Source organism: Hyla sarda, chromosome 1, assembly GCF_029499605.1.
Source record: "Hyla sarda isolate aHylSar1 chromosome 1, aHylSar1.hap1, whole genome shotgun sequence".
NCBI lineage: Eukaryota > Metazoa > Chordata > Amphibia > Anura > Hylidae > Hyla > Hyla sarda.
The window spans coordinates 198,406,825-198,420,005 of NC_079189.1; the positions used below are offsets into that span (position 1 = coordinate 198,406,825).

Genomic DNA, 13,181 nt, shown 5'->3' on the forward strand with positions numbered 1-13,181 from the left:
GTGGAGCTACGCTCATCTGTTTGAGGTCGCTTCGGGGATCTTCTTCTATGGACAGACTATAAAAGTAGATTGCCAGTATCACTGATCAGTGCTATGCCTATGCATAGCACTAAACAGTAATAACAATAGTCTATAAATAGTCTCCTATGGAAAAGTAAAAAAAATAAAATAAATGTGAATAAGCCCTTCCCCGGATAAAAAAATAAATCACCCTCTTTCCCAGTTTTCAAATACCCTGTGCAATTTCATTCCCCCTTTATCCCCCTTTGCCCCTTATTTCCCAGTGCCCTGTGTCAGATAATCCCCCTTACCCCCTGTGCCACATAATTTCTCCTTAATTCCCCCTGTGCAATTTTAATTCCCCCTTTACCCATTATGCCAAATTATTTCCCCTTGATTTCTCCCTGTGCCATTTCACCCCCCCCCCCCCCCCCCCCATTATTACCCCCTGTACAAATGTATCATCCTCTATTTACCACTTCCTGTTAGGGCTGGACGGTATGAGCAAATATGTGTATCACAGTATTTCTTTTTTTTTTTACTTACGCCCCCCCCCCCCCCGCCCCAATCATGGGACCCCCCCCCCAAATCATGTGACTCGCCAGCACTGTTCTGCTCCCCCCAATTAATGATCAGCCCAGCGGGGTACTACTCACAGATGTCACCTTCAAGCACTGCCATCCTCCTCTTTGTTGGGGGCCGCCGGCGATGGAACTCACTGTACGCCAGTGGTCTCCAACCTGCGGACCTCCAGTTGTTGCAAAACTACAACTGCCAGCATTGGAGACCACTGCTGTACGCTGTATCCCTATGCACAGGCTGCAAAAGATACAGAAAATAAACTTTAACTTTCCTATGTCGGCCATACGCTGTTTCTTGGAACTGGGACATCGGACAGCCGTCAGCCTATCACCGGCCACAGCGATGTCCCGCCCCAGCCAGTGATAGGCTGAGCGCACTGTCATGTAAGAAGCCGGCCAGAGCTTCTTATATCACAGTGGGCTCAGCCTATCACTGGCCGTAGCGGGACATCACTCCGGCCGGTGATAGGCTGATGGCTGTCCGACGTTCCCGTCCCCAGCGCGTGGCCGATGTAGGTGCGTTACAGTTTATTTTCTTTATCTTTTGCAGCCCGGGCATAGGTATACAGTGTACAGCAGTGGTCTCCAACCTGCGGACCTCCAGCTGTTGCAAAACTACAACTCCCAGCATGCCCGGACAGCCGTTGGCTGTCCAGGCATGCTGGTAGTTGTAGTTTTGCAACAACTGGAGGTCTGCAGGTTGGAGACCACTGGCGTACAGTATAGAGTTCCAGCGCCCGGCGGCCCCCAACAAAGAGGAGGAGGGCAGTGCTTGCGGGTGACATATGTGAGTAGTACCCCGCTGGGCTGATCATTAATTGGGGGGGGGGGCAGAACAGTGCTGGCGGGTAACGTAGGATTAGTTCCCCGATGTGGGGACAGCGCTGCGCTGGGCTGATAATACATTCCCGAGGGGGAGGGGCCCAACCGGTATTGCAGTATGGGGGAAAACTCATATCGTGCAGCCCAAAAAATTTGGTATTCGCTATGAACCGCTGTACCGCCCAGCCCTACTTCCTGTGCCATTTCATCCCTCCTGCCTGTGCCATTTCTTTCCCCCTTTATCTCACCTGTGCCATTTCATCCCCCATGTGCCACTTTATTCCCCCTATACCCTGTGCCAATCATCCCCCCTTACCCCTTGTGCCACATCACTTTTCCCCTTCCCTCCTCCCCCTGTTGATCTTCTTACCTGGCCAGCAGGCTCAGGTGCAGGGGCTCTCAGCGGGTTTAATGTTCTCCTGATGTCCTCTGCGCTGCACTTGGAGAGAGCAGCGGCTGTGGGCAGCTGAGGATGTCCGGAGAATGACAAACTCTCTGAGAGCCCCTGCACCTGAGACTGCTGGCCAGGTAAGAAGAACAGGGGGAGGAGGGAAGGGGAGAAGTGATGCGGCACAAGAGGTAAGGGGGGATGATTTGATGAAGGGGGAATAAAATGGCACAGGGAGATAAAGGGGGGATAGAAATGGCACAGGGGGTGGTAAAGAGGGGGTGATGAATTTGCACAGAGGGTAATAAAGGGGGAATGAAATGGCACAGGGGTGATCAAGGGGAAATGATGTGGCACAGGGGGTAATAAAGGGGAGGGATGAGTTAGCACAGGGGTAATAAAGTGGCATGAGGGGATCAGAGAGGGCAAATGATGTGACCGGTGGACGTACAGAAACAGGAGACCACTTTTTAAACAGTGGTCTACTGCTTCTGTGCTGGGGCTGCTACAGAGGGGTGCAGCGGGGGACAGGGCCCCTTACTGGGGTACTGGCTGTACGCCCCTGACGGTGGCGCTGTGAACATGGTAGGGCTATTGGGAGTGTTTTGTCCCCTATTAGGTGTGTCTGCATCCTCTTTTGGGTGTGTCTCCTATTTGGAGAGTGCAAATACATTAAGGCTTATGGGACTCTGCCGGTGAATCAAAAACTGTCTGCTATTGGGAGGTGCCCCCTATTGGGAGGTGTCCACTAAGGGAGATTCTACTGTATTTTTTTGGTTGCAGCATACATTTTATGGTAAAATTAAAGGTGTGGTTACATAGTACAATTGGCTGTGCTAAAGACAAGCCCCCATATGAGTCTGTTGATCGAAAAATATGAGTTAAAGGCGCTGTCATTATGTTTTTTTTTTATATATATTTAGTAGTACTACTGATAAGATAACTTTTTAAAATATACATTTATTTAAAACATTTTTTTATCTTACTAAAAAGTCCAAAATGAAAATAACCACCACAAGGGATCATCTGTCTTTATGCAGACAGACTACTCTGTATTTTGCAGCATACTGGATGCTGGCCGTAAAGTGTTTTGGTATTCAGTATAGGAGATTACCATTGCACCAGTACAGCCTCCAGCTGTTCCTAAACTTCAACTTCCATGATGGGAGTTGTAGTTTAGCAACAGCTGGGGGTACAATCTTTGTAAAACTCTGTTTTAGAGCTGTGTATTCTACAGCTCTTGCAAAAGTTTTGCAACAACTAAAGGCAACACTGCTCTAACACATTGCTTTACAAACACTGCAGCTCCTGCTGTTACAATGCAAAACTACAACTTCCAGCATGCTTGAACAGTCAAAGCTTTCTCTGACTCCTGAATGACATAGAAGCTGATCAGACATTCAACAGTCTGTGAAAGCTGAATGACACACATAGTGACAGCTATTTTGATTAGCAACTTTATTAGGGACAGATAGAAAATGTATGCATAAAAACTACTGTGCAGTGATTTGCATAGTGCCAGGCTGCTCCCAAACTAAGTGCAGATGAGTCATTCACAGTGAGAGAGAGAGAGACTGACACACCCCCTACAGAAGGCAAGAACACAGAGCAAGTGAGCAACCTATAAATGCTATTTGTTAGAGATATATAGGTCCTAGACACATAACAATGCTATGTACATGATCAGGATTAGGTACTGAGTACCGTATCAATATTTTTTTTTTTTTTTGCACTATGACAGGTACGCTTTAAGGCTCTTAAAGGCGAGAAGGAAAAAAACAAACATGCAAAAATGAAAATCTGGCCTCTAGGCCAGAATGCGCTGTCATTAAGGGGTTAAATTATTTTGAACTTTATTAACCAAACTTTTCTTTTTTTAGTTCTTTTTATACTTATATCATCAACCACCGTATTCTCCTTTCTGTAGGGGAGCAAAATGTGTTTTTGTGCACTTTATTTTTCTTTTCCTTTTTATTTTTTTGTATTCAACCGGTTGGGTGATCGGAATCGAATGGCTGCTCATATCTATCAGCAGGCATCCCGTGGCAATGTTTAGAGGTGTCCTCTAAAAAATATTTTAATAAAATGCTGGTGTTACCCCACATTTTTTTTTATTTTCACAAAGTGTAATAGAAAAAAGCCCCCTAACATTTTAACCCCATTTCTTCTGTATATGGAAATACCCCATATGTGGTTGTAAAGTGCTCTGTGGGCAAACTACAGAGTGCACTGCACCCCTTATTACATTCTGTAAGGTTGTAGTTTCTGAAATGGGGTCACGTGGGGTCCACTGTTCATGTTTGTGTGTGTAGGGGGGGTCCACTGTTCTGGCACCATGGGGGCTTTGTAAATGCACATGGCCCCCGACGTCTATTCCTACCAAGTTCTCTCTCCAAAAGCTCAGTGGCGCTCCTTCTCTTCTGAGCCCTGTAGTGCACCAACAGAACACTTTACATCCACATATTGGGTATTTCCATACTCATAAGAAATGGTACTATGAGTTTTAGGGGGCTTTTTCTCCTTTTACCCCTTGTGAAAATAAAAAATATGGGGTAACACGTATTTTTGTGAAAAAAAATCTAATTTTGCAAAAATTCATCAAACACCTGTGGTGTGTAAAGGCTCACTGTACCTCTTGTTACGTTCCTTGAGGGGTGTAGTTTCCCAAATAGTGTCCCATGTGTTGTTTTTTTTTTTTTTTTTTTTTTTTTTTTTTTGCTGTTCTGGCACCATAGGGGCTTCCTAAATGCGACATGCCATCCAAAAACCATTTTATCAATATTCACTCTCTAAAAGCTTATTGTCGCTCCTTCCCTTCTGAGCCCTCTAGTGCACTCACAGAGCACTTTACATCCACATATTGGGTATTCCCATACTAATTTACAAATTTTGGGGGGTATTTTCTCCTATTTCCCCTTGTAAAAATTAAATATTTGGGGGAAAAACCAGCATTTTAGTGGATTTTTTTTTCCATTTACACATCCCATTTTAATGAAAAGTCATCAAACATCTGTGGGGTTTTAAGGCTCACTGTACCCCTTGTTACATTCCATGAGGGGTGTAATTTCCCAAATAGTGTGCCATGTGGTATTTCGTTGCTGCTCATGTTTTTACGACATGCCCCCCAAAAACCATTTCAGCAAAATTTCCTCTCCAAAATCCCATTGTCGCTCCTTCCCTTCTGAACCCTGTAGTGCGCTCGCAAAGCACTTTACATGCACATTTGAGGTATTTCCTTACCCAAGAGAAATTGGGTTACACATTTTGGGGGGCTTTTTTTTCCTTTTACCCCTTGAAAAAAAATGGGTATACAAGAACATGATACTGTAAAAAATTAAGATTTTGAATTTTCTCCTCCACTTTGCTGCTATTCCTGTGAAACACCTAAAGGGTTAACAACTTTCTGAATGTCATTTTAAATACTTTGAGGGGTGCCGTTTTTATAATGGGGTCCATTATGGGGGATTTCTAACATAAAGACCTTCAAATTCACTTTAAAACTGAGCTGGTCTCTGAAAAATTAAGATTTTGACATTTTCATGAAAAATTGGAAAATTGCTGCTATACTTTGAAGCCCTCTAATGCCTACAAAAAGTAAAAACATGTCAACTTTATGATGCAAACATAAAGTAGACATATTGTATATGTTAATCACTATATAATTTATTTGTAATATCCGTTAGAAAATGCTAAATTTTCTAATTTTTCAAGAAAGTTGGGAATTTTTTACCAAGACATGATGCAAGTATCAACAAAATTTACCACTAACCTAAAGTAGAATATGTCATGAAAAAACATTCTTGGAATCAAATAAGTAAAACCATTCCAGAGTTATTAATGCTTTAAGTAACAGTGGTCAAATTAGCAAAAAATGCTCTCGTCCTTGGGGTCAAAATGGGCTCTGTCCCCAAGGGGTTAAGGAGATATATTTGCAAAAGTTTGTGTACTTTATCTTCTCTTTTGGAGACTTGACTATATATTGTGCACTTTATTTCTACTCTGCACTTAAGGAACATTACACTTTCTGAGGATCAGATAACCTAAGGGTTTAGTTTCCCCAGTTACATACTGATTAGCCAGGGTATAACGAATATGAAGGGTTAGCTGTTGGGGCACTGTGCCAGAGGGCTAATGTCTTAGTTATAGGGACATCTTATTGCCACTGCTAATGATCTATTATATGCCCATATATTCCAAACTTTGACCCATACTAATCTCTTCTAGGTAGAAGTGTTGCTGAGAAATAATCTCTGTACGTATATGCAGACTGTGATGTTCAGGGGCAGTACAGGATATATATTAATGCTATACACTTTCTCTCCTATAAGTGCATTTGATATTAGGTGGGCAAGCACAGCACTTTGACCAGAATGCCATTGATTGCTTGTGTTTGCTACAGCTATTGTTTTGCTGGCCATACACAGGGATAGTGTTGTGTGTTCACGCGTGCACAGAGCCTATTGTGTCAGTGCAATTATCCAGTTTCCTCTTAAATCAAGGATGATCTTAGACAATCACCATATGTGAAAATTAATTCATTATTAGGAGTACAGATGTCATGTTTTGTGTTAAACAATCTTAAGTCTCATTGTAACACAAATGACACGCAACATATATATCTCAAAAACACAGCCCCTATTCAAAATGAAAGTCCACCAGTGGTGCCTATCTTTGTTCTTTCAATACACTTTAGGGACCACGGTTTTAGGTCCAGTGGGAAAACCACATATGGGACAAAAATGAGCCGACAGGAGTCAGCGCTTCACTCCGGTCGGCTCATTGAAATACAATACATACAGGCCGCATACGCAGGGATACGGGAGCGCCCGGTTTTAGCTCCCCCCAGCCGTATGCGGTCCCGTATTGCGTAAAATGTCATGTGAACCCAGCCTAATACTGTTATTCCTTAGCCAGGCTTTTATGACACCTGAATTCTTCGAGGTATGGACTTTGTAATGATGAACCATATTCTACACAAAGCTGGTTCCAAATTTCTCCAAGAGCCATTGTTTTTTTTTTTTGTGTGCAGGATGGACCCTTAAAAAATGTATCTAATTTCCACCATTGATACAAAGTATTTAGTGTAATCCACCAGTGTTGTATAGATGGATTGGGTTGTGGCAGAGTATAGCCTCTACAAGACATACATTGGGAAAACTCAACATTGGTGGAACCCTGGGCATATACGTATTCAGTTCCCCGACAAGGACAAGGTACTTTCATAAAAATTTGTGCCATTGTTCTGACGAATAAAACTAGTTAACTGCAAAGAGTTCTGAATGATTCTTTACGGAGGGCCCACATTCTAACTTACTTTTGCATTAGTAGCAAGACCTAGAGGACAGATTGGTGGACAGATTGGTGGCAAAATGACTGCAGCATTGTTTGTTTGTGTAATAAAACTAAAACATTCATAGACACCACAGAGAACAAATAAAAACCTGCTGTTTACCCCAGGCTAAGTACTATCTGATGTTTCTTACTTGACCTTACAACAAATAGTTGCCTATAAAACTGTTACAACAAGAAGTTGGTGACATATGAAATAGGATATGATTGAAAGATCAGACTACACAGTTTTTGTAGATTTATTTTTTTTATCCTGAAGACCAAAATGAGGGAGTCCTGAAGGGTACCTATTTAAGAATACGTGTAGATTTTGTCTGAACAGTTGATTCTTTTCCTGGAAATAAATACAGAGCAGTGTCCTGAAGAGTTGTAGTATCTCCTCTGGTTTTCATTACTGTTCAGAAACAAGTTCCTCCTGATTGCTGGATTTCTTCCAGGATGGAATGATGACTTGCCTCCAGAGTGCAGAGCCTATCTTGTTGTAACAACTGCTATCTGCAGAGAAGGGAAACAGATGAAGAGCACAATTTTATCTAAGCACAAGAATATGAGCTAAGAGTCATTTGAGGCTTCAGATGGTTACTTCCAATTATCAATCATTTTTTACCATAATCATCTAAAATGCAGAGCATTATCTGTCAGGGAACCGGATTTCCATCTATTTCTCAAACTTTCCAGGCATAAACTTTATTTTAATGTCAGATAAATGATTTTTTTCCAGTGCATCCTTGTCAATTGGCCTAAATTACAAAATATATAGCTGCAATCCACTTATTTAATTCATGTATTGTTCTTTTAAAACTCTGTTATTATTGCACATAAAGGCTATCAGGAAGGGCACAAGTAATTTAGTGCTCAGGGCATCCTTCCTAATGCACTTCTGAGGACATCACTGATGCACTGGATATTATCGCATCTCCTGATCTCCTGTGTCTACTTGTGTGCTTTGCTCATTGCTTCTTATCAATCTAAATACAATGTTTTATACTCAGTGATGTAGAACGCTACATTAGCATAAAAGAGGTAAAATCTAGTCTTTTTATATCTGCTTTTATATATTTCACATGGTGTTTGTGCACATAAAAAATTAATAAGGTTTTCCAGTAAGCTAATATTGTTGAGCCAATCCTAGCTTTCATCGATCAGCAGAACATAGGAACACTATGGTCCCTTCTTTGCAGTATCCAAGACATCTGTACTCTCTTCTCATGTACCTATGTATACTGGAATGAGCTGCAGTACCCGACGTAGCTGCCCAGACATTGGAAGGTGCTTTGTTATGGTGGCCATACGCATACACAAATAGGTTGATGCATGAATGAATGATCTTTTCACAAACACGGATATATACATTTTAGTCCATATTGGCCGTTACAGTTGTTAAAATTGTATGGCTAAAACGGTAATGCTCCTTCTTAAAGGGGTACTCTGGGGAACTAAACCCTTAGCCCATCCTTTCCCTCTCACCAACCTATTTATTTGTCTAAATATCATTCATTAGCTTTATAGAGCAGTTTCATCTTTCAGCTGTCACTTACATGCAGGGAGTGAGAGAAAGATGTCCTAATCTGATCCTACTTGTCTTGTAGGAGGGTGGGGGCTAGGTCTCAGTGAGGGGTTTACACAAAGACAAACACCACGTGATTTCTGGCTTCACAGCCACAACTCCCTTCCCCCTCCTCTCCCTGTGTGAGGAGCTTTCCGGTGAGAGTAGCTCAGTGAAGAGTCTCAGTCACAACTCAGCACATAACGCTGCTCTTTTCCTGCTGTAGATTTTATCACTGACTGCTGCCATTCAGAGCATAGCATGATTTATTCCTGGGGGGAAGGATGGTTTAAAAGAAAATACATGTAGTGTGTGTTGCTGACTGAAAACACAGCATGCACACAGATAGTGAAAGCAATTGGCTGGCAGCCATTACACAGAGCTGCCCTGACTTCTGGGAGTTGTAGTCTGGGCTGCAAGCAAGGAAAAATAATATCTAGGAGACTACAGGGGCCATAGTAGCTGCCAAAACCACATGAATAGTACACAGAACAGGTATTGTGGTAGCTTTGGGGCATTTTTATGTTTCTTCACTTCCCTGGAGCACCCCTTTACAGAGAGTATCCTAAAGACATGTGGAGACTTAAAGACCATTGATGCTTCATTGGGAATTCTGGAATGAAAGAATATGTAAAGCAGCTCTTACACCACCTTTTGAGGAGGCTTTCCCTTTAAGTCAGTGTTTTACTCCAGCTAGGAGTCTTGAAAACTAACTGAGAATGTATGCCAAGCCAGAGATCTCTCCAGAAGGACAGAATACCCATCTGCAGACAGCTGTTTTACGGTATTATCCCTCTTTATTCCAATTGGTCATACATTCCCAGTGATCAATGATACCAGGAGAGAGACAAACAACCTGGCAATATTCTTTTCTCAAAGATCATTTGTGAATGAAAGATTTTTTGTCCTACTGTAGGAGAAAAAGTTTGAAATACAGCCAACTTCTTTTCACACAATAGTAGTCTGCCATTGGTGAGCTAAAATTGTTTCTTGGTAATTTTTACCCATAGAATTATGGTTTTGGTTGACATTGTCTATTTTTTTCAACTGTAATGTAATAATTATGGGCACCTTCAAGTATGCTCCTTGATCATTGAGGGTACTGAGGGTTGGACCATCATCAAGTCCACACTGATGGCCTTTCGGTAGGAATAATCCTTTCAAGCTAGTGTTCCATCACACTGGCTCAGATTTATCAATCTACCTGAAACAAAAACTGCCTGGTTTTGCTCACAGCAACCAATCACATCTCAGCTTTTATTTTAAAGAGAAATTTAAGATATGAAAGCTGAGCTGTGATTGGTTACTATGTGCAGATTAGACGGTTCTTGTCTCTTTTGTGTCTTCTTTCTAGACATACTGTATACTTACATTTTTATACATTCTTAAAAAAATAATTAGCATAATCTATGTGTAGTTATGTTATTTTCATGGATCTGTCTAATGGATCAGTCAAAATAGGTATAATGTTAGCGTACAGTTAATTGACTTACATATGTTTGACTTTTAATAGTTTTTTTGTTTTTATTTTAGCCAGATCTATCTATCTATCTATATACTGTGCAAATGTATTCTGACATGTGCCCTTACATTTAAATACTTTAAACAATCTATACTTTACTGTATATGTTTAATGAATATGGTTTTGTGATGTCCTGTTGTTTTCTGCAGCCCATGTTATTCAGTAGTCAAACAAACATAAAATTGTTGGATGTGCCTGCCAAAAGGAGATTCTACTGTCATTTGTCTGACCCACAGAAGTCTATAGATACTGAACACTAGTCCAGACGTAAACTGTATAAGCAATGTGTTGTGGTAGTGACATCAGCAATATAAAAAAGGATAAGATTTCACATGTCATGGCTATATATGAAATTGGTGGTAGAATTTCACTGTACTGTCCATGAAATTGATATTATGTTCAGATTGCTTGATAATGGCTTCTCAATAATAAGTACTGGACATTTAAGCCATCCTTAAAGGGGTACTCCAGTGAAAAACATATTTTTTTTTTTAATCAACTGGTGCCAGAAAATTAAACAGATTTGCAAATGACTTCTATTAAAAAAATCTTTACCCTTCCAGTACTTATTAGCAGCTGCATGCTACAGTGGAAATTCTTTTCTTTTTGAATTTCTTTTATGTCTTCTCCACAGTGCTCTCTGCTGACACCTGATGCTCGTATCAGGAACTGTCCAGAGCAGGAGAAAATCCCCATAGCAAACCTCTCCTGCTCTGGACAGTTCCTGACATGGACAGAGGTGTCAGCAGAGAGCACTGTGGAGAAGACTAAAAAGAAATTCAAAAAGAAAATAATTTCCTCTGTAGCATACAGCTGCTAATAAGTACTGAAAGGATTGAGATTAGAAGTAATTTACAAATCTGTTTAATTTTCTGGCACCAGTTCATTAAAAAAAAAAGTTTTCCATCGGAGTACCCCTTTAAATATTCTTAGAAGTAGTTCTTTTGGTCTGCTACATAGATAACAGCTGTTAGGCAACAACTACTAATTGCAGCTATTACAGAGCCCATACGGCTTTCTACCCAGTTTCCCAGAATTAATAAATCAGCATTGTTACAATTGTACCAGTACAAGTGCAGAATTATGTACCATGCAGGATTTATGGAAAGCTTTGTGTCAACACTCGTGGTTGCTGTAATAGCTTCCCATCAATAGTTGTCAACTACCATATGTTACTTGAGTCTAGTAACTTTGAATCCACTGAATAGATAAATAAAATACTTTGAGGACAAATTAGGTACAAAGTATCTCTAGGCAATGTTTCTGGTTTAGCAAGCCAACTGTTTTACATTATACACAATGGCAGTGTTGACAGGTCTAATATTAAGTCTGCACAAAGTCTGCTCCATTCTCTATTCGAACATGGTTTGCACCTTTTGTAATATAAATTTTCACAGCCATATGCACCATAATGCAGATTTGAAAAAATATCGAAAACCTCATTCACCTGAATTGGACCTGAAGCACTAATACTGTACATATCACATAGTTGGCTGGCCCCACCAAATTTTCTCTAATGTTTATAGGTGCCTCCTGACTCCCCGGACATAAGAAATCAGGGGAAAGAAGGTTCGGGCATTTTGAATGTTAACTGCTCCATCCTTTTGTTCTTGGGGAGATGTCTGACAACAGCTTACCCTTTCTCCATTTATAATACACGGATGCTCTGCCAGGGTGAACGTCAATGTGTACAGGAGAACCAGGAGAGATAGCTATCAACTGTAAACTATAGCAGGTGTATGGTCACTTTAGTTTGCTGTAGTTTTCAGTGCAGAATCCACGCACTGTGAACAGTCTCCTAAAGCCTCATGTACTTCGGTATTATGTCTCCATATGGCAAATATCTATTATACACCATTCGTAGAATGATGGCTTAATACAGACTTAGTTTGTAGCTCTGTTTTTATTTTTCATGAATGCTGTAGGAATCTATAAAAAAAAAAATTTTTTTTATAGCATTGCATTCTAATAGAAAAGCAGGTCATGGAGGCATTATGTGGCACTGTGTATTGCTCTGTATGCCAACGTCCAGGCTGTGTAATTTAGTCCGGGATCATAACCCAGAATAAGAATACTGCTACTGTAACTGAATAAATACAAGACATGGAAACCATTGTTATTTATGGTATATTTTCTCCTTCTCTCCACAGTGGCAGTGCTGTGGGGCATTTGGAGCTGATGACTGGAATCTCAATATTTACTTCAACTGCACAGATGCCAATGCTAGCCGAGAGCGCTGCGGAGTGCCATTCTCCTGCTGCACTAAAGATCCTGCTGTATGTTCTTCTAACAATGACATTTTCTTCATACGTAGGGCATCTCTCATTGTTTCCTGGCTACATAAAAAAAAAATATATCGTGGGGCTATTCTTAGCATTTCATCCCTATCCATATATACCATTTTAAGTGTGCACTTGTCAATGATACCAACACTATATATTCTAAAAGATGGTTTGTGAAGCACATTAAAGCAGAAGATTATAATGCACAGTCATTTTTGACCAAGAATTTTACTATGACTTAAACCAATGAGTATATTGTGTATATATTATATATTAATTGTTCATAAATTGAATTGAATAGACACAACACCATGGATTATATCATGTGTCCTTGTCACATTATATCTTTAATAAAGCATGTATTGTATGATGATAGAATATTGATAATTTACAAAGTTTACTAACCATAGCCTTATACAGTGGTCCCTCAACATACGATGGTAATTCGTTCCAAACGAGCCATCGTTTGTCGAATTCATCATATGTTGAGGGATTCGTGCAATGAAAAGTATAGGAAGCTGTACTCACCTGTCCCCGCCGCTCGAGATGGTGTCCCCGCCGCTCCCGATGGTGATCCGGGGCCTCCGCTGGGCTCTCCGCTGTCTTCTCCGGTCCTCCGCTGTATTCTCCGGTCCTCTTCTGTCTTCTCCGGTCCTCTTCTGTCTTCCGCAAGGCCTTACTGGGCCTGCGT

At 40.9% G+C, this 13,181-nt stretch overlaps 1 protein-coding gene across 4 annotated transcripts in view; it reads left to right on the plus strand.

Annotated features, from left to right (window-relative positions):
* Nucleotides 1-13,181, plus strand: part of TSPAN5 (tetraspanin 5) — a 218,781-nt gene that overhangs the window by 177,112 nt on the left and 28,488 nt on the right. For all 4 annotated transcript variants that reach the window (XM_056567067.1, XM_056567095.1, XM_056567085.1 and 1 more), the window contains one exon: nt 12,359-12,484. In XM_056567067.1, the coding sequence (XP_056423042.1) occupies nt 12,359-12,484 (126 nt within the window). The remainder of the gene's footprint in view (nt 1-12,358; nt 12,485-13,181) is intronic.